Source organism: Diceros bicornis, chromosome 32 (genome assembly GCF_020826845.1).
Source record: "Diceros bicornis minor isolate mBicDic1 chromosome 32, mDicBic1.mat.cur, whole genome shotgun sequence".
NCBI lineage: Eukaryota > Metazoa > Chordata > Mammalia > Perissodactyla > Rhinocerotidae > Diceros > Diceros bicornis.
In genome coordinates, this window is record NC_080771.1 from 19,252,128 (window position 1) to 19,279,870 (window position 27,743).

Genomic DNA, 27,743 nt, shown 5'->3' on the forward strand with positions numbered 1-27,743 from the left:
GTAGGGTAGCCTCAGCCAGTAGCCTTGCAGCACTGAGTTGTCACATTTCAGGGTCCCAGCCCAGGGCACAAGTCAACTTACTGGACAGACCATTGGGGGAAAAATAATGCACTTCTTTCTACAACTCCAGCCCTCCCTTCCTTCCCCATGAACATCTAATAATGCCAGTCCCAGAACCTATTTCAGGGTACCTTTGAGGAGGAGTAAAGAGCCTGACCCAGACTGAGTCACCTTACACTCAATTTTCTATTGTCACTGCCCCAGGCAAGGCACCTCTCTAGAGGTTGCTGGCCACTCCTGGGGAAGTTGACTCTGTTTCTGATTTTCCCTGTGTGACCCTTGGTCCAGAGGTAGGGATTGGTGGTGTTAAGGGAAGGGCCAAAGAGTTGTTGCCCTATGGGGCTAAGTGAGCTCAACGTGGTGGTAGAAGGTCCCAAAAGCAAGTGGAAAACAAGTGGAAAGGAATTCCTTACCCAAGGCCTGGCACTATTGGGAGAAGGAAGGAAGCAGGGCTGGGATGGAGACTGGGTCCTCAGGGAAGTTCTGTGCCCAAAAGGAGGGCAGGGCCACTCTGACAGGTTTGGCCTTCTCGCCAGCTATATATAGAGGGTTTTAGTGGCTCTATCCCTCCTAATCCCTTTTCCTTGCCCACCTGGCTTTGCTAGCAGGGTACTCAAAGCTTTCCACCATGAGGAGGCTACGGGGGGTAGAGCAGTGATAACTGAAGGGCTGAACTGGCCTTGTTTGGTCAGCTGCTGTTATGTACCAGATTCTGCTAGACGCATCAGTCTTTAAGGGTCTTCCTGGCTCTGGGCAGGCCTTGATTTCCCTCAGGCTCCATAACCACTTTCAAAAAGAAGAGAGGGCTTTACTCCTATAAGGTGGAGTTTTGGGGTTCACCCAGTTCTCTGTGGGTTCCTCTAAGCCACATTGCCAGTCACAGGGAGCTGAGCCACTGCTCCCCTACACATTGGATGGTACTCTTACCTGCAGCTTAATGGCTTAACATCCTGGACCAATTTGCAATACAGTTAAATTTTTTCACTATGAGGATATTTTAGTAAGTGAAAGCCAGAAGGATTTGGCTTTCACTCCTATTATGCTCATTTAAATAAGCTTGCAATTTAAACAAATTCCTCAAGGCTGGAGGAATCATTCCTCTTACTATTTGCTGGTAGGAGAGGTAGAGCTCTCTGAAACTCCTCCCTGGGCAGTGCAAGGCAACACAGTCAGCCAAGTCAGGAGGAGCCCACAGCTGTCAGCTGTTAGGCAAGGCTCTGCTGTGGACAGTGCTGATCTCCGCCTCTAATTCCCACCTCACCTCTCCAGCATCCCTGTCCCGAGCCACACTATTCCTGTATACCCCGACTCCAAGTGAAGTTGGGCTCAAAGGTCTCCGGGGCCACCTGGGGCAGGAACATCCCAGAACAGCCTGTGGGATGAGGGAATAAATGGTTGTGTTGCTTTGCCTTGTTATCTGGGTGGGAAAAGAAGATATTTGTGAGCGTGTGCCTTTTAAGCCTTTTCTAGCACCCTTAGGAGCTGCCCTCTCCTAGGTAGGCCTTAAATCCCATCCCGCCTGCTTGTCAGCAGGAAGGAAGGAGAGTTGGTCCCAAAGCCTTGGGCTTGGGAATAGCTCTGGCCCAACACCCAGAGCCATAGAGAGGAGGAAAGGTTGATCCAGAAACTCCAGGAGTTCTCAGGACCAGAGAGGCCCATACCCTCCTCCCAACCTGAGATGTTGAACAGATGGGAGGGACTCAGCAAGAAGAGGACCTTCACTGTTGGACACCGTGCTCACCTGCCAAAGGCTGGTGTTGGGTGCCAGGCTCTATCACTGGCCATCCAGCCCCAGTTTCAGAAATCAGTGTTGGGGCTTGCTGTACCAGAAAGAGCCTAGCCTGGGAAGCAAGAGGCATGGTTCTGGCCTCTATTCTGAAGAAACCCCTTCACTCTTTGGGCCTCAATTTCCTCAGCTATAAAATTAGGGAGTTGGACTGTCTATTCTCTGAGGTTCTTCCTGGTCCTGTATTTTCTGATGTTCTGAGCTGGAGCCTAGGATGACTTGCCTTGGTAGCCCCTGGAGGGGTGGCCTGTCAGTAGGCTTAGAGCCGTGGCTTGGCACTGAGCCCCTGCCAATGCTTGGCCCAGGCCAAGTCTGCTCTCTCATCCCACCTCCTGCTGTGAAAGCAGAAAGGCCAAGACTAAGGACCTAATTGCAGGAAGGCCAGCTGTGCTGTTAGGACTCTGGGTCAGGGCTGAGGTAACAAGCTTTGGATTTCCTTCAGGAGTATCCTCAGGCAGCCTGGCTCTGTGCTGATGGAAAGGGCCTGATGTGTGTCTTTTTCTGGGCAAGGCTGCCAGTGGAAGGATCAGCAGTGTGACACGCAGGAGGGTGATGACTCTGAGAGGTCAACGGGGTGTGAATGTCATTACCCCCGTCATCATATACCTGACCAGGCTATATTGGTAAAAAAAGGTATCTTTATTGAGGTCTAGATAAGAATTAGGCACTTGGCCAGAGCAGCAGCTTAAATATGAGGCAAGCAGGCAGGGGTTAGCCACGCCCAGGGCTAGGTTGGGGCAGTGAGGCTATAGGCACAGACTCTCCCCAGACAGACAGAAGGACAGAAGTCAGGGAGGAAAGAGGAAGGGGAAGGGAACACAGAGCATCTGGGTCAGAGGCCTGGTGGGCTGGCCCTATGGGGCTGGGCAAGAAGCACTGGGTGGCAGATCCAGCAGGGAGGGGACCAGGCTCTCTCTTGCTCCACGTGTCCCTTAGGCCCAGGCCTGAGCCTCTGGCGGGGGCAGCCGTGCTTGGGGGGCCTTCCCAGGCCTCACTTCTTCACCTTGGCATCATAGGTGCCTGCATTCTTGTAGGCACTCACATAGCCACTGTCATCCAGGATGTCCTGCCGCCCAGCAATGCCCTTGCCCTTGCCGCTCTCATCGAAGCGCTCCTTGTGGGAGCCTGTGTACTTGCTGGTGTCAGTCAGCCGTTCCACAGCACCCCCTGTTTTTGCTTTCTGTTTGGACAGAGTTCCCCCAGGGGTACCTGGTTAGGGAGCCCAGCCCTTCCACCCCCCACCGAGATTCCCCACGTTCCCCTTAGTAGCCTCGCGAGACCAATAGAGCACTTACAGTGACGCCCACATTGGCTGGTTCCTTGCCTGCCACCAGCTGGCAGATAGCATCGAAGGCCTCCTCCTTGCTCTTCCCCTTGAATCGCTTGGTTGCCAGCTCTTCTAGGGCCTTCTTGAACTCCTCATAGTTAATGACCCGAGCCGACTTCCCCCTGCCAGATATGTGGGCACCGTGAGTTTTCCCCCTTCTCCATGTCTCCCTGGTTCCAGCCCCCCAATTCCCCACCTTCTGGGAACATGAAAAGCAGAGAGTGCCTGGGGCTCACTTGACTTTGGAGAAGACGATGTCGACATCAGTCCCTGTCACGGCCTTTCCATCAGCCACCTTGCAGTCCTTGCACAGCTTGGCCCAGTTCTTGCCATTCATCTCTTGCCCACTGGCCTTGGGGTCACCATGGATGGCAAACTTGCGGAAGCTTTCCTCCAGTCCAGCCACATCTGTGCTCGCTGCCATGCCACCCTGTAGGGACCCACCTTGGTCACCTCTCATCCAAGCTGCCCCTCCCATCCCCAAAGCACCGAACATCACTGCCTCTACCTCAAAATCTGCAAGGTCTGAGTTGTGGGCACTCCTGCCATATATTCTCAGAGTTGGAGATGGAGCTGCCTGGGGAGAGGGGCCAGCACTCAGTGTCCCTGGGCCCCAGAACCCTGGGGAAGAGATCCCCAAGAGGAAAGGTCCTATCACTTCATGCCAGCCCTGGCTCCAAGTGGAGTTCAGAAGATGAAATCATGATGCCCACACCAGGCTGGGAACAGAGTGGCACTGTCCAGAAAGACTGTGAGGGCAGCAGCTGGGGCCATGGCTTTGTCTGACCTTGGCACAAGGCCTGCTTGGGTAGAAGTGAGGGTGGCAGAGTATGCCCCCCTCCCTGGGAGTTCCATGTCAAGCTGGGTTCAGGGCCAGGTCAGGCTGCTGGTTGGGCAGATATTTAGTGAGTGTCTCTGTCAGGGTCATGAGGATCCAGCAAGATCCAGCCCAGACTGAGAAGGAAACCAGAGCACAGGCAGGGGTGCATGCCCTAGGCAGGGGTGCAGCTGGCCCAGCAGGGACCTTGTTACTATTTGCTGTTAAACAAAAACATGAGGGGAGCGGGAACTTGAGGCTGGCCTGGCCACAGTTTGTGAAGCCTGGAGACAGTTGCTAAGGGAGGGTGGTGCTGCTTGGAGATGTTGCTAAGGGCAGGATGGTGTCAGGGCAGCTCAGGGAGAAGCTCCCAGCTGGGCTGGGCTGGGCTGGGAAACAGGGGCCCACGGGTGGGGCACACCAGCACTCCCAGTGCCTGGGGCACAACCATGGCTTTCTGCCCCCTTGCCAATCACTGGAGCTGTAACCTCCCAGTCCGTGGAGTTTAGGAGGAGCAGATTAGGGGGCTAGCCTGGGTGTGTGTTGTAGAGTTATGAGCCCCCAGAGGCATGTTGGTGAGTGGGACTGTGGCCTTGCTCTGTAATCCTGACACTTACCCCCTGCACTAAAGCACACTTCCCCAGTGTCTACACTTTCAGTCCTCCCTGGAGGCCCCCTGGCCACAACCTGAGCACTGCCATACCAGTCCACACTCCCACAGCTGTATGCACTCAGCTCTGGCCCTCCACACCCTTATTCCTCCTGACCACACCCTTAGCCTGGTACTCAGACCTCCCTGACCACACCCACAGCCCTGCACTGAAGTGCCCCCCCACAGGCCCCACTGCAGTCCTCTGGCCACACCCGCAGCTCTGGGACTGAGGGCCCAGACCATTCCCTCAGCATGCATCCCCCCACACATATACTAACAGCCCTGTACTAAGGTCCCCCAATAATCCCCTCAGCTTTGCACTAAAGGGTACCCCCCACACTCCCACAGCCCCCACTGCAGTCCCCTGACCACACTTGAAGCCCTGTACTGAAACTCCCTCCATGTAACACAGCCCGGTACTGAGGCCTCCCTGACCACACCCTCAGCCCTGCACTGCAGCCACCTCCATCCACACACCTGCAGCCCTCGTACTGGGGCCCCCTGTCCACACACCCACAGCCCTTACTGAGACCCCTAACCAGAGCCTCACAACTCTCCCCCTCCACACGCCTGCAGCCCCTGACCACACCCACACACCCCCTTTGTCCACACACCCACAGCCTTCTGGCTACACTCTCAGACGTGCACTGAAGCCCCCCAGTGTCCACACACAGACTTGCATTTCCAGACTCCCAGGTACTGTGTTGAGCACAACCACCTCCTCCACTGGCAGCCTCCTGATCACACCCTCAGTCGTGTTCTCAGAACCATCTTCTACCTCCACCTTTTATACTAGTGCCTCCAGTGACCACGGCCTAGGACCCTGCCTGACTACCCCTCCCCCTTCCACTACCACTGGCCTTAACACTGAAAACCCTGCCCCAGTGACCACAGTCACCCATCCCTAAGTTGCAGCTTCTGAGACTGGGAGCACCCACAGCTCCTACATTGTAGCGACCGTGGGCCCACAATCCCAGGCCACCCTGCACTCCCCTTCCCTCTTCCTACGCCGCAACCTCCCACCAGGGACTGGAGACCAGCCCCTGGTTCACCAAGGGTAAAGTCCGAGTGAGCTTGCATGCCACAGGATGCATGTCCTGGGGACTGGCAGGATCCTGCATCCCGTGTTCACTCCTGTCTGTGGGAAGATGGATTTTTGGTTATCTCGGGGCCGATCAAGTGGTGCCAGGTCGCAGGCCGTGGATGGAGCGGCCACGCCCGTGAACTGGGGCCACCCGCTCGCTCCCGCTGGGACAGCTGGAGTCATCAGTCAGCCGGGCAAGGAGGTGGGGGTGGGGGTGGAACGCTTGGGCCCAGGGCAGGGCCGCTCAGCTGGCGTCCTCAGCTCGGTACCATCAGAGGTTGGGACGCCTTCCAGGCCGCTCCCACCCCACCCCCTTCCATATCGTGCAGGATACTGATTAGGGTGGTCGGCGCCCGGGTCTCCTACCGGCTTCTATTTCGTGGCTGCTCCTGCAATGCGCGTTCGATGGACAGAAGGACGCAAGACTGGACCGACAGACGTTAGCGACCAGGCGGCTCCGCAGCTCTGCTCCCTGCCGGCTCCGGGGCGGGACTGCAGCCCGGGCGGTTCCGCCGTATTATCCCCTGTTTCTCGGTCTCCATAGAGACGGCGAGTCCCACCCCCGGGGCTGTCTCGGCGGGAGAGTGACCAAGGTCACGCTGGCTCCACCCACCGGACCCCGCCCTCCCCGCGCTCCGCGGGGGCGGAGCTGCTGTGATAACCTCATCCCGCCGCTCCCGGGGCAGCTCTGCGGCCTTCGCGGCTGGGGAGACCAGCTCTCTGCAGCTCTGGTCGTCCTTGGATGGACCCCTTGGGCTCCGCCCAAAGTCTAAAGCAGGCTCCCACCTCCAGGGGATCCAGCTTCCCAGAGCCGCAACCGAAGGCCTTTGAGGAGCTGGACGGAGATGGGGGGCAGGGGCAGAGGAGTGGGAAGGTCCCTGCCCTCAGTGACAGTAGGGTCTAGAGCCAGCTCAAGATCACAGGTCTCCTATGAACGTGTGGCATCCCCAGGTCACAACTCTAGAGCACTGGGGGAGAGAAGGTACAATGAGCGAATCACGAGTGCCCAACCCCAGAATCCTGGTACACCCACGGCGATCCCACCGGCAGGGAAAATCTCCTGGACCTCCCGGGTCCACGTCCTTCGTTATTCCCACCCCACCCAGGTGTCGGCTTCGCAGTCTCTGCTCCCGCTGCTCCCTCCCCGGAGCCCAAAGCCTGCTTCCCCTCATGTCTCCAAGTGCAAACTCTATCTTCAAGAAAAATACTTCCTCCAGGGAGCCTTCCAGGACCTTTCCTAACCAGGAACCCCATACCTGAGCGCCTCGGGTCCTCGCGTACCTCCATATGACAATCTGCGTGGCCACCCACTGTTCGGGGGGGCCCACCCCCCACCGCCACCCCCACCCTCTACCCTTAGGGACACTGGTAATGGTCCAGCTCCAGGAGGGCCCGTGACCCTTTCCATTAAGAAAGTATGCACTAAGTCCGCAAAAGCATAAAAAAGTTTATTGGAGCATCATGGCCGGTGGGGCGGGTATTGCTGAGTTGTAGGGGAGGGGACCGATCCCGCCAGCCGTAAGGGCCCCTAAAGTGCACTCGGTGCGGCGAGGGTGGGGTTGTTGCATAGAGAGTGGGCCGGCCGCGCCTCTTCTGCCCTCCTGCCTCTCGACCCAGCTAAACCAGGCCGGCCTCTGGGCTGCCCCGCGCCCCAGGCTTGCCGCTGCTCGAGCTCACGAAAACGGCGGGCGCACGCACCTGCAGCACCCTCTCGGGCTCTCGGCCTCTGCCCTCAGAGGCGGCCAGAGCGGCGCTGCCCAGGCGCGTCTGCGCCACTGGAATCTCGTCCATGGACTCGGCTGACGCCGAGTGGTAGGCACCTGCAGGGCCAGCGTCGTGCAGCGAGCTGGCGTCCGCGGAATCCGACGACGAGCTGGAGCGGCGGCCCAGGGCTTGGGGCCCTGAGGGGGTGCAAGAGAAAGTGAGACTAGAGGCTGCGACTCACTCGGGGCCCTACCTTGGAGCTTCCCGAGCAGGATCCGGTCAGGAAGGGGCGCTCACCCGGCAGCCTGGGCAGCGGGGGCTCCCGGTCCAAGGCCCCAGAAGTCGGCACCTTATACACGCACCGCTTCCTCTTTTTCTGCAGAGACAGGCAGGAGCCTGAGTAACATCGCCAAAAGCAGCAGAGGAGTGGGGCGGATTAAAGGCTTCTTTCCCCTCTCCTTCCACCTGGGCAAGGGGCCGAGCGCAGTCCCCCCTACCTGGGGTCGGATCTGGGGTGGCAGAGCCAGAGTCTCTGGGGAGGAGGGCGATGGAGGCTCCACTTGGCCGAGGGTGGCAAGGAACCGGGAGGGACTGAGGGGGAAGCCAGAAGGTAAGCTCTGGATGCTGTTGTTCCCTCAAATCCCACCCCGTTGGAGGTCCTGAAATAAGCTTCCCTTCCTAGCAGACAATAGAAAGGGGCATTGATCTGTCCAAGGCCACGCTGGGCTGGACCCAGACCTGTGCCTTGGCCTACCCCCTTTCTCCCACCTGGGATGGCCCTACCATGCCAATGGGAGATGTCCAGGTGGCACACACCAAAGTCACACTCACTTGGCACTCACTGCAGCAGGCCCAGCCTGGCCAGGGGGCTCTGGGCGCACATGGCTGAAGGTCCGCATGTAGAACTCCATCTCCTGGGGAAGGTGGGGGTCAGGGAGGCTGGCAGGCCAGGTGTGGATCCAGGGCCTTCTGGGTCCTGAGCCCACCCCCTCACTGGCCTCTGTGAGAGGTCTGGGCACAGAGGTCTAGGGCTGTCCTCCTCCAGGCTTCCCAGCTATGCTGGGAAAACCCCCTCTGCAAGATGAGGATTAAAACACCCATTTCTGGACCTTACCCCATCCTGGCCTCCTCCTCACTTCATCTAGTCAAACTCCACCTCCTCCAGGAAGCCTCCAGCCTCATGGGTCCAATGCACCCAGTCTAGAGCTGCTCTGGCCAAGGGGGATGGGGGTGAGGAAGAGGCTCAAAGAGCTGCCCTCTCCTAGTCTCGGGGCTCTAGTCTCAGAACCAATTTTTTTCCCTGGCTGGGAGACCAGGCAGCTGTTCACATGCTGGAGTGTGCACCCAAGCTCGGCAGCTCCAGCAGAGCTGAGTCCTCACAGCAGCTGCCACAATCTCAGCTGCTGGGGGAGCAGGCGGTGCGCAGGCTCCCCCACACCTACCCCAAAAGAGAAGGCAGTACATGGTGGAAAAAACAGTGCTGCAGCCCCATATGGGACCAGGCTTATGGGCGAGTTCTGTGTCTTGTTTAGTCATTGATCCCTACATTGACCCTGGAAGTGGGACCCAACCCCTGAAAGTGAAGGGGCCTGAAGCCAGGAGGTTGCAGGAGTGGGCTAGGCCTGCACTCCAGCACGCAGGACTCGCCCGGGCTATGTCCACCAAGACTGCAGGTGAGGAAACAAAAACCAGGAAAAAGCCAGCCCTGGAACCGCGTAGTGCAGAGAGTGTGAGGCGGAGCCTAGATCATGAGACCCCGCCCTCATTGGACTAGGGGGAGGGCACCTGGACAGCTGTCGCCTGCTTGGCAGCTGTTTCCAAGGAGACCCAGGCGTCCTGACTAATGCAGAGATGACACTGTAACAGCAACACCGTCTCTAAAACAAGCCTATGTTTGGGGGCAACGGCTCCAGAATAGGGCCCCTCCCGCATTCCTTCTCAGGGTGGGGGTGGGGAGGCTGCCTTGTGGGGCCCTAGCAGGTCTAGGGGACAGAGCCCAGCCGGCCATGGGCTGGCTGCACAGATGCAATGACTGAAGCCGGCAGTAAGCCCCATGCCCAACCTCTGTCCAGGCTGGCCCTGTGTGGAGGAGTGTGGGGGAGCCAGCCAGAGGAGCCCTGGGAAAGAGGAAGGGGTCAGAGGCCAGTCACAAGGACTGGGACCTCAAGGTAATGCTCCCCCAACATCTTTCCTCTTCCCCAGTGTGAACTCAGCACCCCTCCAGGGCCCAGCAGAGAGGGGCAAATCCTACCCTAGTGCCCCTGGGCTCCAGAAGGCGGGGGGAGCAGCAGTAGAGGATGGTCCCAGAAGCCTGAGGGGCCAGGATGGGACAGAAGCCAGGTCCTAGCCAGCTGGGGAAGTCTGAGGGTGTCCCCAGGGTGTCCCCACTCAAACTCCCCTCCCCTCATCACAGCTGTCCCTAGGATCCTCGTGGAGACCTTCAATATTTGCACATTTCTGAATGGTACTTGGCACCTCTCAGCCTCAGCTCTCTCCTCTGTACAATGGGAAAAGCACAGCCCTCCAACCCCTGGGGAGGCCTCCCTCAGGTAATTTGCAGATGATATTAAATGCCCTTGCTGCTGGCACAGCTGGTTCCAAATTCTAGGCAGGCAATGACTAAAGGGCAGGGGTCCAGAGCCCTCAAGTCTGGGCATCCCAGGGCCAGCCCGGCCTCAATGGGCACTGGTTGTGAAGCTTAAGAAGGTCTCCTGCCTACCTCTCTGAGCCTCAGTCTCCTCTGTGAAGTCGGGATGGGGATGATACCCACTCCCAGGATGGCTGCCACTGTGCTTACATGGGTTCAGTGCCCAGCACCAGGGCAGATACACGGTGGCATGGTGGGGGGTCTCCACCAACAGCCAGCACTCCCCCAGGCCTGCCCAGGCCTGGCAGCCTGGCCCACCACTGGCAATGAGAACAGGAGAGGCAGGGTCCCAAGCCCTCCCCCAATCCACCCACCAGCCTGTGTTTGTGTCCAGTTGCCATGAGGACTTGGGATCCAGAGTTCAGCCTTCCCAGCAAGGCCTGCCTGGGCCCCCTGCCTTCCCAGTCCCTGGGGGCTCCAAGGACTAGACCACCCCCACCCCCAGCTGCTGACCTCAGGAAGCCATGGGGCGTGGGAATGGGGATAGGCTGGTCAGCAGCTGGGCTGTCCAGGCTCGAGCCTGGGCTGGAAGGTTCCTGCTTCAGAGTGTCGAGACCTTAACTCTTCCCAGACCCAGCTTGTTTAACCTTTCTTGGCCTCAATATGCTCATCTGCAACATGGGTACGATAACATTACCTGCCTTACGGGCTATTTTAAGGATTAAATAGGGTAATGGGCGTAAGTGCTCAGGGTCCCTGGTGGAAAGAACTAATGGCTCCATCCTAGTGACCCAGTCGCTGGTCCATCCCTCTCTCTTCTGTAGCCCCAACCTGGCCGCTTCCAGGCTCCTACGTTCCACGCCCTCCAGCACATGCGTGGAGCCTGGAAAGGCGCGTACATGGGGTCGGGGAAACCCTCTGGCTTGTGACCACACTTGAGCAAGCAGGCATGTGCTCAGTAGAGGCTCGGCCTCGCTCCTGCTGCCCTCAGTACCCCTACCCCAGCTGCTGTTCCAGGTCCACTTCCCTTAGCCCTGTCTCATCATGGGTTGCTCGTTATACAGCCCCCCACCACTCCCACATCCAGGCCCCATCTCCCACCCCCTCAGCCCTTTGGGCCACTTCTATACCTGAATGGGCCGCATCTTGGGGGGACATGACTTGAGCTCCCTGTGGGCCCCCTTTGCCTCCTGTGGTGGGCGATGCTGCACGATGTACTCATAGGTGGTGAGCTTGTGCCACACTGAGGGGGTGAGGAGAGGGCTCAGTGCAGTGGAAAAGGGATCCTGGAGTTCAGAAGGTGAGGGAGGGTACCCAACCCCAGGTTGAAACCACTGTCCCCACATACACTAAGCCATGGAGTGAGACCAGGCTACAACAAAGAACCAGCACTGGGAAGGGGCATGGCTTCAGGGCTTCACAGCCCAACTGGGTATTGCCATGCAACCTAGGGACCCCTACCCCCAGCAAGGCAGGTGTAGGTACGTGGGTATTTATGCAGGGGCACTTACTGAGATAAATGTGGAAACAGAGCAGATGGCCAAGCAGGGCTGTGGAGAGCAGGCCCAGAAGGATAAGTAGGGCAGCCAGGGCCAGGATGGCAGGAGCCTGGGTCTCCACAGGGGCAGCAGGCAGGAACATGAACCACACATCCGTGTGATTCTTCAGGACTGCAAGGCACAGACTGTACTCAGCCAGGGCTACGACCAGTGACCAGAATGGGCCCAGGACTGGGGGGTGGGAGTGGGCTTGGAGCCCAGACTGACCTTCAAAGTGGCGGTTGGTGCGCAGCCGCATAGGGTTGACAAAGAACTCCACGAAGACATAAGTAGCCACCAGCACGAGGAGCAGGACACCCAGTAAGGCAGACGCAACACTGTGTAGAAAGAGCCTGGGCCGAGCCGGGGGCAGCTGTCAGCACCCGGGTGCTCCAGCTGGGTAAGGGCCCAGAGCTCAGAAAGGCCTACAGCCCCAACTCCTCACGAAGCCAAAGGCTTATGGCAAAGGTGAGATGGATTGCCACCCCATCAGACTCCCCACCTTTCCCTGGGCCAAAAGGAGGAAGACCCCAAACCTATCCTCATTGTCCCAGGCAGCAGCCATTAAGAGCATCACCCTCAGACCAACACACACTAATGCACACCAGCGCACAGGTCCTCCAAGCACGCCAGTCCCCGCCCCGCCCCGCCCCAAATGCAGGCTCAAGGTCCGTTGCTCACGCATTCACACACGCTCATCCGTAGGCACCCGTGAGGCCCAGGCCCCCCTCTCACCGGTAGTTCCTCTCGCCCACGCAGTTGTTGAGCCACTTGCAGTGGTGGTCGAAGCCGCACACGCACTTGTTGCAGGCGCTGCAGTGCTTGGAGCGAGCGCTCCTGCGGGGGGGAGGGGGCACAGTGCGGTCGGCCGGTTCGTCCCACCCTTCGCCGCCCGGTCTGGCTGGCGCGGCAGGGTCCGCGGAGGACTGGAGCGCCGGGCATAGAGCAGGGTACCCACCAGGCGGCCCGCGCTCGACAGCGGAGCGCGGTGACGGGGAGCGCGCGCGCCCTCTCGCGGCACTGCGCGGCGGGGCACCGGGAAGAGGCAGCGCTTCAGAAGAGCCGGGACCCAGAGACGGGCGGCGCGGTAGAGGGGCATTATACTGTCCCACTGTGGGACTGCGCACCCGGCTGATGGTGGTGTGAAACGGAAATGGGCCTTCCTTTCCAAGCAAGGACCCCTGCACCGAGACAGGAGACGATGCAGGTGTGGGGCCAGGAAGTGAAAGAGAGCAAGGCTGCTGGGCCCAGGGCCTGAGTTGCTTCTCCCTGACATCTTCACTTTTTGAGTCCCTGTTTCCCTGCCAGTCTATGGGAATTTTTTCTGGCATTCTTCCAGAAAACCTCAGTCTATCCGGGCTAATCCAAAGGGAGCCAAAGGAAGAGAAGCAAGCTGACATCTGGGTAAGCATTAGGCAGTTCGCTACAGGGGGTCAGATGAGGTGAGGCCACATCAGGAATGCAAACCAGAGTCTCCCAGCCCCAGAGAGGGACCAGGGAAGCCCAAAGGAATGTGGAAGAGTGAGTTGTGACCCTTCCCCCACAGAACAGAACGGAGCCCTGGAATGGGCAGCAACTGCCAGAGCATCCACTGAGGAATAATGAACATGCTGACTGGTGCCTAGTGAAGGAAAGGATGGCCTAATGCCCAAGTCCTCAGCACCTTAATGCTGCTGGCTCTTTCTCTGTCCTGTGGACAGACCCCCTTGAACAGCCTGCCTGGGTCTTAAGATTAGAAGTGGGGAGCTGGCCTTGAACCAGACCCCCATCCCCGATCCCCTACCTGAGGCTGGGAGACTGGGAAGCTCCAGGAGGGTGGGGAGGGTCTTAGGGAAGTAGTCTGGACCAGCCAAGGGGGTATGGGCTCAGCACATTCTGACTCCTCTCCATACTAGCAGTGTGACCTAAAGCAAGTCACTTGGCCTCTCTGGGCCTCAGATTCCTCATGGGTAAATGAGGATAACAGTATTGGCTCGAGGGCCAGGTAGGCTGAGTTGTGAATCTGGCTCTGCTGCCCAATAGTCATATGACCTCAAGCAGGCCTCTTAGCCTTTCTGAGCATTAGGCTCTTCCTCCTCTGTGAATCGAAAAAGATGCTGCTTAGCAGACAGTAAGTACTCAAGCATTAACTCCCCTCCTCGCCTATATCTGGGAATGCTTGTGAGAAATGGGTGGGAGGGGGTGTTACTGGCAGAGTTAGTCATTAGAAATGTTTGTGGCACTGCCAAATGTTTCCTACTTTAACTGCTGGAAATGCTATTCCTAATCTTCTGTTTCCAGTCACCTTCTCCTCACCTTCTCTTTCACCCAATTCTACGTCACTGCATCAAGATCCTGGACTGTGTAAAACATGACGGTTCTGAGGCATCAGGATGACTGTAAGGCCCTGGGCATGCCCCTCTCTGCCTTGAGCTCCTGCTGGCAGTTTCCCAGGGAATATTCATCGCCGCACACACCCTCAGTCCACACGCACTCACACATCCACATCGCACAAGTTGCAGTGCAGGTCTTCGATGACATGTGCGTGTTGGCTGCGGTTGAAGATGGGCAGGGGCCCTGCGTAGCTCTTGTCCCGCACGTTGGCATCCGCTGGATCAATGGAGACAGCAGTCAGGTGCACCACAAGGTGGCCGGCAAAGATGGCGCCCATGCACTGGCCCAGCAGGTTAAAGACTCACTCCACACTCTGCAGCTGGGAGCCCCACCCCTGCTTCCTGTGGCCAGAGAACTGCTCTGTACCTCCATGCAACTCCCTCGTGCAGAGACCCTCTGCCTGTGCCTCTTCCTACCTCCGGCCCCCAGAAGAGCTTCCTTGTCAGACCTCTGCAGCATACCTGTGCCCGAGATGGAAGAAGAGAAGGGCCATCTGGTAATGGAGCTCACAAGCCAGCACTGCCTGCTGCCACTGAGGGGCCCAAACACAGGGCTCTGGCCTCACTGCTCCAGGCCTGGTGCAGGCCCTGGAGGTTGGTCTTACATCAGAATCTAATCTGGTTTCAGATTCTAAATGGTGAAGTGAGACTGAAAGAGATCATCCTCTAAAGTTGAGAGACCCAAAATATAAGTTCTAAGTTAGTTTATCTTGCTTTCATAGGAAGTCAGCTCTGAGAGGGAAGCAGCCATCCTCTCCCAGAAGCTGGGCCAGATGGAGCATCACTTGCAGACAGGGCCTCATATACCTACCACCTCCCCGACCTGGAGTCCAGGTACTTGGAGGTCTGGGGTTGAGCACCTGGGATGGCCTGACACATTCAGGACCTGGCCAGGGGTAGCATGGCTAATTCCTGGAGTTGAAACACAGATCTTCCAGGACCTACCTGCTCAGTGATTGAACCAAATGCTAGAGATGAGTATGCTGACAACTTGGCGCAAAGTCTGAATGTGTAAAAATTCACCAATAGATTCTACCCAGGCAGCCATCCGCCCTCCCTCCCTCTCTCCATCCATCCATCCATCCTCTTGCTAGCCAGGCAGACATCATCCCTCCATCATTCATCCTCCATCGATCAGCTGTCCAACACCCTTTTCTCCCTTCTTCCTCCTACCAGCAGCCAAATTTCCGTACATGTCTGCATGAGCCAGGCTCCACCCTAACGTGCTATATACCATAGCTGAAAGAGACAGTCACAACCCATCACAACCTCTCTATCCCATGGCCCTGGCTGTGGGTCAGGCCCTCACCTCTTGCCTGGGTTATTCCATAGTCTCCCGACTCTGCTCCTCCTGTCTGGGTCCCCTTGAGTCTGCCCTTCACTTTGTCTTGAAGTAAGTTTTGAAAAACTTAAATCTAAAGCCTTGCCTGCTTAAACTTCTACAATGGGTCTCAATGGCTCTCAAGCTAAAGTTTCCTCTTCTTCAGCTCAGTGCCAAGGCCCCTTTCGCTCTGGCTCCTCTCAAACCTCTCTGATCACCAACCACTCCTCCTCACCATTCCAGCCTCTCTTCAGACACACTGAACGTGGGCAAATGTTTAGTTTCCTGCCTGCTCTCCCATCCCCACCCCCTGGTTCATTCATTCAACTGTTTACCGAGGTCTTTCTCTACACTAGGCACTGAGGGATATGGCAGAAGCAAGACAGATTTGGTCCCTAGCCCCAAGGAGCCTACAGTCTTGTGGGAAACACAGACATTAATCAAATAATGGGTTGATTATAATGAAGAAAGTCACTGGGACTGTGTGAGTTTCCAACTGGGCAACCTCATCTAGTCTGAAGGGATGAAGAAGTATTCCTGAGGAAGTATCGTTTCAGCTGAGACTTGGAAAAGAACAGATAACAGGGACCTGGCAGGGAATGTAAAGAGGAAAGGGGGCCTGGCTGGGTACCAAGAGCAAGCAGAGTCCCAACCAGAGGGGTGGCTGGCGTGTGGTTCCAGCTCAGCTCATTGCTGCCATGCAAGAAAGAGGGCCCATGTCACCAATTCTGGCTTTTCAAAAGGAACCAGGAATCTGTTTTTTTACATGAGGTCTCTCATTTTCTAAACCTTGACAAGGAAATAAATAATGTTTAAAACACACCTGCTGAAGGAAAGCTTAAGATCTATTTTGTGTGTTAATTATCCCTCAATTAAAAAAGAAAAATCTGTAGGCCAAACTGGCCCATGGGCTGCCAGTTCTTGACTTCTGACTTAGCTGGGTGTTGGGGTGGAGAGAAGGGCAAGAGGCTTCCAGGAAGAGACCACTGTTATCGCAACAGAAAACAACAGAGGAGGGCCGGCCCCGTGGGTTAGTGGTTAAGTGTGCGCGCTCTGCTGCTGGTGGCCCGGGTTCGATCCCGGGCGTGCACCGACGCACTGCTTCTCAGGCCATGCTGAGGCCGTGTCCCACATACAGCAACTAGAAGGATGTGCAGCTATGACATACAACTATCTACTGGGGCTTTGGGGGAAAAAATAAATAAATAAAAAAAAATAAAAAAAGAAAGAAAACAACAGAGGAAATAATATAAGAAGAGGCTAAGCAGATGGGCAAGGTTCAGAACGTGGAGAGCCTTGAGGATCCTGAACCTCATTCCTTAAGGCAGGAAGAAGCCATTAGAGGGTGTTAAGCTAGGGAGCAACTTTATCAGATTCGATTTTTGAAAGGGCACTCTGGCTGCAGAGACATAGATGGACTGGCCAGAGTGACAGTGTGTGTGGGGAGACCTGTTTGGAAACGAAATGGTCATCTAGGCAAGAGAGGCAGATGGCAATGGGGAGAAATAGAGAGCCGATTCAATAGCTATTTAGGAGGTAAAATCAACAGGACCTGATGACTGACTGGATAGAGGTGATGAAGGAAAGGGGTAGAGCTAAGAGTACCTGGAGAGGCCGGCGCAGGGCAGGAGGGGAGCTGTGAGCAGCAGGTGTGCATCTGGGGCCATGGTGATGTTGATCTAGACGGCCCTCCTCCTGCACCCATAGTCTGCTGTATGAGCCCCTACCCCGATACTTACCACATGACGATCTCCAATCTACAAGGCTTTCCTCCAGCTGGAGGCTGAGCACCCCACGGCTGGGGCCCTGACTTACTCATCTTTGCAACGTAGGGCCCAGGCCAGTTCCAGGCCCAAGGTGGGTACCTGGTACATACCATTACCCTACCTCATTCCTCAGGGGCCCTGAGGGAGCCTGCAGAAGGAAGACAGCTTTGATGGAAGGAAGGAAAACTATCCAAGCCTGGAAATGGGGTGCCAGACCAGGTGGCTCTGTGAGCCTCCACACTGCCCAAAGCAATGATCCCCAAACCATCCCACTGCCTCCGAGTCAGGCTGCCTGAGCAGCCCTTTGGGCCTCACTGAGTACCAGCTGTGTGACCTCAGGAAGTCAATCTCTCTGAGCCCCAATTTCTTCATCAGTAAATGTGGGGAGAATACCTTCCTTACATATTATTATGAGGACTGAATGAGATAATCCATGTACAGGATTGGCACAGTGCCTGGCACATATAAGTGCTCAATAAAAGCTAGTTACTCTTATTTACTGTTATTTGCTCTGATTCTACTCACTCCAAATCACGTGGTTATTAACTGGGCTTCCTAGGTACCATGATGGGAGAAACCCAGGTAATCCGGAGTGAGCGATGTGCCCAGTCCAGATCATGAGAGGAATGTTCCATGAAATAGTCTACTTAATAGAACTGACTAAGTTCTATTGTTGGTCACCTCAGGGAAAATCCAGTTTTCCATTTACAGAGCTGATGACTAGGCCTTGCGCCCTAGTGAACCAGGAAGCCCTTCAACGACACCGCTGATGTCTGAGGATGACAACCTTCTCTAGAGACCTTCTCCACACACCTGCCCTTGCCACTCACCAGCCCAGGGCTCTGCAGTTTCCCAAGAGAGCATGCTCACACTTATAACTCATGCATTCTGGTGCTCACACACACATCTTTGCATGTTCCTCGTCCCCACCCTAGGAAGCAGGAAGAACTCTTCCTGTCAGATAGAGGAGGAGGCTGAGCCCCGGAGAGCCGGCAGAAGCTGCTCAGCTTTGTGCAGCCCTGAAAGGAAAGATGTAGGACCAAGCTCAGCTGCTGACCATGCCCGAGACTTTCAAGTTCATCCCTGCTAACCTCCTTTAGCTCACCCTAGCCCTCCACCCCCAGAGGCCCAAGGAATCATCTCCATGAAGCATATACATCAGGGCACACTGTCACGGGTACCCTCGGAACAGGGGCACGTGGCCACATACCCTAATCTCCCAGCCTTGCACCCACATCCTCTGCTCCTGGGGGTTGTGGCCAGGGCTGGGGCAGTCACATCACTAGGCTCCTGCAAGTTCATGTTTGTCACTGTTTCCAAGAGCTTCCAGGGCATCTTTATCCCTCCAGTTGTCAATTCAACCTCACTCTAAATGGTTCTGATTTACAAAATCAATGAGCTCCTGAACAGTTCTGGGTACAGCATAATAATCTGTCCGTAAATAAAACCACATTTTAAATGTACCAAGAGGGCCGGCCCCGTGGGTTAGTGGTTAAGTGCGCGCACTCCGCTGCTGGCGGCCCGGGTTCGGATCCCAGGCACGCACCGACGCACCTCTTCTCCGGCCATGCTGAGGCCGCGTCCCACATACAGCAACTAGAAGGATGTGCAACTGTGACATACAACTATCTACTGGGGCTTTGGGGGGAAAATAAATAAATAAAATCTTTTAAAAAATAAATAAATAAATATACCAAGAAACTTGCTATGTAAAAGAATTCTACCATGACTATTTTTGAAAAGTAAAAAATTCTTTTGTAAGTGAAATAATGACTCTCCAATTTATCCCTTGTTGAGTTCTGCACACAATTAGCTTAAAGAGAGCTTTAAGGCTCCCTTCTGTAATTGCTCTTGTGGTACCTCAGTTGATGAGGTTCCCATCTGTGTGGGGCTTCAAATGCTCCAAGGTACATTAGGTCTGTCGGCTCACCCCATCAGGCAGAGGGGTCAGATGGGGGTTGGAGGCCAGGCAAGTAGGTAGGTGGTCCCCCCGGGCAGAGACAGGGCCCACCTGCACAATCTGAGGCTCTGAAGCCCAGCTTCAGGCCTCTGCCGTGTCCCTCCATCCACTGCCCTCACTCTTCCACGCACCAGCCCCACACTTTCCCAAGGATACAGCATAGCCAGCAGGCACCCAGTGGTGAGGCAAGAGGGGAACAAGGACCCCAAAGCCAATCACAGCGAAGAAGAGGTATAACAGCCAGGCCACAATCTGGAGCGGGTGAGGGGGCCAGCTCCACCCATTCCGACGGGATCGCTGGCCGTGCAGCTCCGGGGAGGGTCGGCTGGCTTGCGCGGGTGCTGTCCATACACTCTTCTCAGGGGCTGTCTTGTTGGAGGGCTTGTTGCAGATGTTCATCTCCAGAGGGAGAAAGAGTAGAAAGAGCATTAGCCTCAGCCAGCCCGGGCTGGAGCCCAGAGCCCCACGCCTGCAGCCAGGTTTCAGCAGGGGAGGAGCAGGCTGGGACGGGAAGCCATCTCCCAGCTACTCTGCAGGGGAACCAGGGGCCCTAGCATGACAAAGACGTGCAGTGGGGAAGGCTGGGAGTGGGATGCTGGTCTCAAAGCCCCAGAACAAGCTCTGGCCCCAGCTCTGGCCAGGACAAGGTAGAAGCGTGCAGGGTTTATTCAGGACACAGTGTGGCTGCCTGTTACTCAAAGTGCTGTCTCCACAGCCATCAAAGTTAAACCCAATAAGACATGTTCTCATCTGGTAACAATATCAGGCTGAGGCCAGAGCGATGAGAACACATGCTGATTCTGTTAGGATTAGTCACCTCTGTCCTGAGGCCCAAATGCAAGTGTCAGAGAGGGTCCCCTTACCCTTTGCTAAGGGAAACAGGGAGTAGGGGTGCTCAGAAGGGGGATCTGGCCTCTACCCCTTGGCAAGCATGTAATCCCTTTAGGACTAGGGGACCCTGAACGATCTCCCCTGTGCCTCAGAAGGCCTGCCTGAGGCTTCTTGGCTAGGGAGGGGCCAGTACACAAGAGGGAGGGGAGAATTCCTCCTTGGTTCCCTCCAGCAGCAGAAATGACCACATTTCTCTAAGTAAATCTGGGCCTGGTGCACTGAAAACAGAAAGGTGGGCTGATGCCCTTTGACTCATTTAAGGGAGCTCAGGGAAGGCCAGGCCTCAGCCAGAGCCAGACCACCAGATGGCAGCACTCCCACACCCACCCTGCCATCCTTCAGCCCAAGAGCTGGCCTGGTGGCCAAAGTTACATGCAGGCCAGGCAGGGTGGGCCTGTCATTACAGGAGAAAGAGCCCCACTCCCGGTCTCCTCTGGGTCTGAGGTGGAACCAGAGCCTGAGCAGGCAGCGCCATACTGGGGGAGACAGGCCAACTTGGAGCTCTTGGCAGGAAGGCCAGGAGCTAGGGACAAAACCCTGGCAGTTGGACTCTCCTTTCAGGAGCCTGTGCCCGTGGGCCAGGGAGTCTGACTAAGCCAAAGGGTATGGCAGACCCCCCTCAGCACATCTGCCTGGAACACCTTCCTCACTTCTCAGCCCAACAAAATGTGACTTGACTTTCAGAGCCCACCGCAAGGGTCACCTCATCCAGGAAGCTTTCCTTGATGCCCCAGGCGGAGTCAGGGGGCCCTCACGCTCAGTCTTTATTGCGCAAGTCACTCTGCCATTTGGAACACTTTGCCATCCCCAAGTGTGCCTCCCTGTTATGCCAGGGCAGCAAATATACTGTGATTCATTCACCTCTGTTCCCCACATCCCTCCTCCAAGCACCCAGAACATACCTTGTACACAGGAGGTGCTCACTAAATGTTTGCTGACTTGAAAACATCTGAAATAAAAGGAAATGCGGGCACGGTAAATGGTGTGGAATCCTAGTCCACCTGAAGCCATTTGGCCCACTCTGCCCTGCCTTCAACCCACACAGCCACCATGCACCTATACCCCCCCACTCCAGCTCCCCCTGCCCACTGGCTATTACCCTGACTGCTGGACATTCCCACTTAGCCACTCTGCCCTTCATCCTGCCCGAGGCTCAGAGCCTCCTGTAAGCCAAGCCTGGCATATCTGAAGTCACCTCTGAGTAGCCTCATCTCAGAGCTAAATGGAGTGACCCTAGTTTTCTCCCAGGGACTCAACTAGAATCCTTTGGTCATTTGTTTGTCTTCAATAAGCAGCAGCAAAAGGTGAATAAAGAGCCCCAGCTTTGGAGGAAAAAGTTCAAGTCCTTGCTCTGCATTAACTAGCTGAGTGGCCTGAGTTTCTTCATCTGAAAAAGGGGTGGGGATCCTACCTAGGGCTGTGTATAGATCAGCGACACTGTAGGTAAAACCCTGACATATAAATGCTCCCTAAATGGTAGACATTATAATTAACCTGAAAATAGCCCTCTGGATTGTCCTCACATCTCCAGACTGAGGCTACTGCGTCTGATATTCTCCGAGGTTTTATGTCCAAAGTGATGGGGTTGGTTGAAGTTGCTTTCTTAAGTCAGTGGTCCCAAGGAACACATTGTCATAAGAGCTGGGCCACTGGATCATTATTCTAATCTTCTCACCTCCAATCAAAGGTGACAAAGGTGATCAAAAAGCTGGCATCACTTTATTTTGAATGTGCCCAGAGGTAGCAAATCTTTGTCCTTGATTTTTGGAAATAGTCAAAGGTCATCAGGTCAAGCCCTGTGAATACAGGTGAGCTAGGTGGTTCTGCTCGGGGAACAAATCCCCGGCTCCCACATTGGTTCTCCAGTGACACCATCACTAGAGCAACTACCTTGAAGGAGGCCCATGAACTGGGATCCCTAAGTTCTAGCTTTCCTTTTGCCACCCTCACACCTGAACAGCCCTACTTGAGAGTTTCTAAAGAGACAAGCAGGGCTGGCCCCTTGGCTTGGTGGGTTGGGTGCGCGCTCCTCTGTTGGCAGCCCGGGTTCGGATCCCGGGCACACACTGACGTGCCACTTCTCCGGCCATGCTGAGGCTGCGTCCCACGTACAGCAACTAGAAGGATGTGCATCTATGACATACAACTATCTACTGGGGCTTTGGGGGAGAAAAATAAAAAATAAAAAAAAATTTAAAGAGACAAGCAGAGGCACATGGCTGATACGTCCCTGCTGCCTGGAGTAGGCTGACAGTGGCCACAGGGACCCCCAGCGTGGCTGCATCCCTGATACCTGAGGCAGGAGGAGTCACCGTCTAAGGCCAGTAGCCTCCCACAAAGAGCCTTGGGGGTGGCTCCAACTCCAAAACAGGGTGTCCTTGGCCCAGAGACATACCACTTGTATGACACTGTGGATGAGGGGACAGTGCTGTTGGGTCTAAGTCCCTTGCAGCAGTGGCAGCACTCCAGAATAGAGACTGAGGTGGCCAGCAGGCATGCCACCTGCCCCAAAAGCCTGGGCCAGCCAACTCAACTGATGACATTTTCCCTTGTGGGGTTGATGGCCATACATTCTTTTGGCCTAAAAGATTTTGATTCAGAGCCGGCCCCGTGGCGTAGTGGTTAAGTGCACACGCTCCACTGCTGGCGGCCTGGGTTCAGATCCCAGACGCGCACCAATGGACCACTTGTCAGGCCATGCTGTGGCGGCATCCCATATAAAGTGGAGGAAGATGGGCACAGATGTTAGCCCAGGGCCAGTCTTCCTCAGCAAAAAGAGGGAGATTGGCATGGATGTTAGCTCAGGGCTGATCTTCTTCACAAAAAAAAAAAAAAAAAAAAGATTTTGATTAAAAGGGCAGCAGGGGGGCCGGCCCGTTGACATAGTGGTTGAGTTCGCGTGTTCCACTTTGGCAGCCAGGGGTTCGCCAGTTCAAATCCTCGGCGCAGACCTACTCACCACTCATCAAGCCATGCTGAGATGGTGTCCCATACAGAAGAGCTACAACTCTACAACTATGAACTGGGGCTTTAGGGAGAAAAAAAGGAAAAAAGAAAGAGGAAGATTGGCAACAGACGTTAGCTCAGGGCCAATCTTCCTCAAAAAAAAAAGGGCTGGGGGTAGGAGAGAATCCAAGACGGGGCCACAAGCGCAGATAAGACCAAGCACTGTCACCACACCCAGACACTTCTCTAGGAGATCAAATTGAAAGATACTGTAGCCCTGCTCCTGGACAACGTGCCAGCTTGTGCACTCACACTTTGGCGCAGTCAGCGCTTACTGGGGCCCAGCCCCTTGTGTGCACTAAGGATGTAAACACACATGAGACCAGGCTCCTGCCCACAGGAGCAGGGGGGTGGGGGGGGGAGACATGGGCCCTGGGGAGCTGCAGGGTCAGATCCCCCGGGCCTAGGAGGCCAGGTGAGGAAGCTTGGGCCTTGCTGCAAGAGCCACAGAGAGTCACAGGAAGTTTAAAGCAGGGATGTGACATAAAGGTGATGGATGTTTTAGAAAGCTTTCTAGTCACAGTGGGGAGGAGGACATGAGCAAGAGGGGAAAGGGCATGGGGGGAAGTGACATCACAGCAGGCTGGCCCAGGGAGGGCAGCAGCCCAGCAGCCCTGGGCTTGGGGAGGAGTTGGGAGGTGGAGGTCAAGCCCACAAGCTGCCCCCTGGCCCTCGATGCCCCCAGCTGCATCCTTGGTGGGCTGAGAGGTACGTGGGCCTTGATAAAAGTTTCTTCATGTACCTTCTGCTGCTGCAGAACAAACCACAGAGTTAAGCTGGCAGAGATGGAGGGAAAACAAAAGCAAAGAGGCCCCATGGAGGGTTATGGCCAAAGGTAGTTGCCACCTTGGTAAGCCAAGGACCCACCTGGCTTCTGAGGCGGGCTAGAGGGGGGCCCCTCCCTTGTCCCAACAAGGTGAAGGCCATTGCCAGGATGACAATAATCTGTTTACGTTAACATTCACTTACTAAAAGCCTGAGACAGCATTTTCAAAATAAGGTTAGGCTACCTTAATTTACATGTCTAATTTAAATGAGCAAAATACTAACATTTCAAGTCCCCTCTAGGAAATGTAGAATAGTTACATGACTGATCCACTTCCCTCTTGCCGACCTCCGCTCCCACCAAAAAAATATTTAGGAATGTTGTTCTGAGATTCGTGAATGGCATTGTCAGAAGAACCAGACTGAGGTGAAAAGTACAAGCCCTGAAGAGGCTGTGGGCATCCCAGCATTCCTACATGATGTCTGAGGATTTCAGGAAAGAATCAATTTAATTACTAAAGAGGGTTTGTGGGGGAAGGCCATGGAACTGGGAGGGTAGAGTGAAGATGGAGAGGAGAGATGACAGGGCTGATGTGGGGGCTTGGAGGGCCTGGGGACCTGAGCCACCAATGGGGAGAGGCAGGTTGGAGCCAGGGAAGAGGGCTCGGCCTGGAGACAAAGCCTGGTTCTGGTTCCTGCACTGCTGCTCACAAACCGAGGAACTCAGGGGTGGGGGACAAATTTCATAGAGCCACTTCTTTGGGTCTCTCCTTTATTCATCTTTCAAAAAGTTAGCTGGAAGGCAATTTGGCAATATCTACCAAACTTTAGAACACATACACCCTTGAGCCCAGACATTCCGTTTCTAGGTATTTATCTTATACATAAACTCACAAAGTACACAATGATTCATTGCAGTCTTGTTTGTAATAATAAAGGATAAAAAACAATATAAACTACGGCACATTCACACAATGGAATGCTGTCCAACATCAAAAACAATGAGGGATGGAATGACCTTCGATACACAGTTAAGTGGAAAAGCAAGAGGGGATGGTTGCGGAGCATGCTACTGAGTTAGCAAAAACAAAGTTTTTGCTACGTTCCTATATGCACAGATTCTGTTTGGAAAGAAATGCAAGAAAGCAGACACAGGAGCAGCCTCTGAAAAGGAGATCTTGTGGCTGGGGGTAAAAGAGATTTGCTTTTACTATGTACTCCTTGGTACTGTTTGAAATTTTTTTATACCATGTGTATGTACTACTTTCAAAAAAAAAATTATGTCAAATAAATAACTGAAGAGTGTTCCCTCTTACTTTCCTGGCCCCATTGGGCTGCCATGCAGACCAAAGGTGCTCATGTGATCCAGAGCCCTGTACCATGTCAGACAGACAAGGAAATCCTCCCTAACAATCATGCAACCAGTGCTCGGTTTTAGTTCAATGCTTTCTCACTCCTGAAAGCAATTCTGAGTCGTTCAGCTGCAGAGCTGTGAGAAGGAGGTGCAGAGCTCCCTACCAGCTGTTGGGGGTCTTGTCAAAGCCAGAATCAGACAACCAGAGAGCACAACCTTGTTTCAGTCCTCGGCCAAAGGCCAGCTCAGCTCCTCACGACTCCAGAACCCAAACGGAGGGTGCACACCACAGGAAGGTTTTGCTCCCAACCATCTTTTCTTTTTGCTAGAGGATTTATGGTTGCCATGCAAGTGATTTTCTACAGATATTTCTAATCAAGTTTTCAGGGTTTTTCCCAGAATGTGCTTTTAAAATAATTTTCACCAAGATTTAACAGATGCTCAATTTAACCACCTAAAGGGAGGCTTGAAAGAAAATGCTGCACTGTGCACACTACTTTACAGTGCAAAAAATCATTTATAAAAGAACTTTCAAGGGCAAGTACTTTGTTTATTAAAATTCCCCCACAGATGCCAGAGAAGTCTCTGCCCTTAAAATTCTGGGAAGTGGCTATAGTTTGACTAAGTGATGCACATCACAACAACTCCCAGAAAATAAACTGGAACTCCAAACTGTTCTCAGAGACCTCGCCAATCACCAGTCTCAGATGCAGCTGGGCTCCTCACATAAACAGCATGCAACAGTCTGATGCGAAGGCAAGAAAAGCTTGAAACCTCAGTCATTCCTGAGTTGACGTGGTCTGCAAACATCTTCCAGGCCATTCTCCTCCTGAAGCAAATTGTTTGGGATTCAAGTTAAGCCCAGGAAAGGGGACAAGAAGGAAGGAGCAACACGGAGCAAAAACAAGGTCAATGAGTGGAGGCAAGCGTTGTAGATTTTAACCAGGAAATCAACTCACATGATTGTAGGAGGAAGCCTTGAGGAACACCCACCAAGAAACAGTCATTAAGAACAAAGTTGTGACAGAACAAAGTAAGAGGAAAAAAAAAAAAAAACCTGGCTAATTAAGCACCAGTGTTGCTTTTATTGCATCTCCTGATGATTATCTGTTTACGAACCCCTCTCCCTCAATGAACCATCAGTTCCACAAAAGCAGGCACCACCTCTCACCCATTTCTAAATCCAGCTCTCCTTCAGTAAGGGAAGTTAAGCCACTTACCATATCTGCTGCCATCACCCTAATCCAAGCCTCCATCACTGCTCCCCTACAGTGTTCCAAAGATAATAATAACCATTACCAGCATTTAGAGGGCACTTATTCCACGCCAGGCACTGCTTTAAGCGCTCTGAGGGAATTCACTTACTAAACCCTCACAACTCTCTGAGGTAGGTCCTATCATTTCAAACTGTTCTCATAGACCTCTCCAGTCATTGGTCTCAGATGTGGCTGGCCCCTCACTTTCTCCCTCATAAACAACATGCAGAATAACATCCCATTTTCACAGATGAGGACACTGAGGTTCAGAAAGACTAAATAAGTTCTTCTAGGAGGCACAGCTAGACTGGCAAAACTAGGATGACCCTCAACTGACTTCCCCGTGTGCCCTGTCCTGACCGCGCTGCCCACAGCAGCCAGAGTGAAGTGAGCTTTTCAAAACCTGAAACTCATCAAAACTCTTCAATGGTTTCCTCCTGCTAGAATAAAGTTAAAACCCTCACCACATCCTTCAAGGCTCCCCTCATCCTTTCTGTTCCTTAATCGTACTTTGCTGCCTCCAGACCTTTGCATTTGCTTTTCCCTCTTCCAGAAACACCCTTACCCTGCTTCACAATGCTGGCTCCTTTTCAACCTCCAGGTCTTAGCTTAAAAGTCACCTGTTACAGCACGCCCTCCCTGACCAACGCTCTCCATTTCATCACCAGAGCATTCATCCTGACACGAAATCACTTTGCGTATCTGGCGCCTGCTCCCCGCGCCCTGTCTTAACACTCCCTGGGTTCTGGAGACCGGCCGCGTCTGTTTGGAGGCCTCCGTGGCCCCGTGCCTGGCACAGAGCCTGGCACACAGTAGGCGCTCAGTGCAGATCTGTGAACCTGATGAATGCTAGAAGGAAGCCCCGCGCTCTGCCTGGTCCCTGGAGCCCAGACCGCGGGCTCCAGGCCAAGGCGAGCGCAGAGCCCGGCTGGGCGGCGGCAGCCGCGACGCCGAGGCTCAGGCCAGGCTTCGAGGTGAGAACCGAACCGCGGCGGGGGCTCCTCACCTGCGCGTCGTGGCGGCCGAGCCAGATCAGCCTTGCCAAGGTCACCCAGCGGTTCAGCCCACGCGCCTGGCCGTCCACCCTCCCCAGGGCGGCCGCGCTCAGACCCTCGCAGCAGAGACGGTCCCCGGGACCGGGCGGCGGCGCGCCCCGGAGCGGAGCCCCATAGCGGGCCCCGCGGTGGAGGTTGGGCTGGCAAGTCCTCGGGCTCCGGCTTGAACGGGCTGGCTGTACCGCCTGGCCAGGCCGAGGCGGGCAGGGCCTCGTCCGGCGCTGGGCCCGTTCCCCTGGCAACGGCGCGGGCTACGGCGCCCCGCAGCGGCCAAACCGCGCTGCGTCACTTGGTGCCAGCACCCTGGCTCGGAGCGGGGCTCGCCAGAGACCTGCCAGCGCCCCAGTCGGAACGTTCCCCATTCTTTTCCAACCTTTCTCTTCTAAGACACCCCCCCACCCCCCCAATCCACAGCTTGTCTTTTAGAAATCCTAATTTGTCC

At 55.0% G+C, this 27,743-nt stretch overlaps 2 protein-coding genes across 6 annotated transcripts; both read right to left on the reverse strand.

Moving 5' to 3' along the window:
* Window positions 1-2,464: 2,464 nt before the first annotated feature.
* On the reverse strand, window positions 2,465-6,223 carry TPPP3 (tubulin polymerization promoting protein family member 3). 2 transcript variants are annotated; one of them, XM_058528027.1, is made up of 4 exons: window positions 6,093-6,223; window positions 3,410-3,603; window positions 3,142-3,295; window positions 2,465-3,026 (listed from the first exon to the last, which is right to left on the reverse strand). In XM_058528027.1, exons 2-4 carry the CDS (start codon window positions 3,595-3,597, stop codon window positions 2,838-2,840), a joined length of 531 nt encoding a protein of 176 aa, XP_058384010.1. In that variant the 5' UTR covers window positions 3,598-3,603; window positions 6,093-6,223; the 3' UTR covers window positions 2,465-2,837. The 2 variants fall into 2 exon arrangements, with proteins under 2 accessions (XP_058384010.1, XP_058384011.1); XM_058528028.1 differs by lacking the exon at window positions 6,093-6,223 and adding an exon at window positions 3,682-3,750.
* A 930-nt stretch (window positions 6,224-7,153) lies between these two features.
* ZDHHC1 (zinc finger DHHC-type containing 1) lies at window positions 7,154-27,492 on the reverse strand. Of its 4 annotated transcripts, none has more exons than XM_058528029.1 (12): window positions 27,253-27,492; window positions 20,768-20,814; window positions 19,131-19,373; window positions 14,033-14,208; window positions 12,291-12,392; window positions 11,784-11,908; window positions 11,529-11,687; window positions 11,148-11,260; window positions 8,262-8,344; window positions 7,928-8,021; window positions 7,728-7,806; window positions 7,154-7,627 (listed from the first exon to the last, which is right to left on the reverse strand). In XM_058528029.1, the coding sequence occupies exons 3-12, from the start codon at window positions 19,371-19,373 to the stop codon at window positions 7,344-7,346; spliced, it is 1,458 nt and encodes a 485-aa protein (XP_058384012.1). In that variant the 5' UTR covers window positions 20,768-20,814; window positions 27,253-27,492; the 3' UTR covers window positions 7,154-7,343. The 4 variants fall into 4 exon arrangements, with proteins under 4 accessions (XP_058384012.1, XP_058384013.1, XP_058384014.1 ...); XM_058528030.1 differs by having other exon boundaries at window positions 7,154-7,653; XM_058528031.1 differs by lacking the exon at window positions 7,928-8,021.
* Window positions 27,493-27,743: the final 251 nt, after the last annotated feature.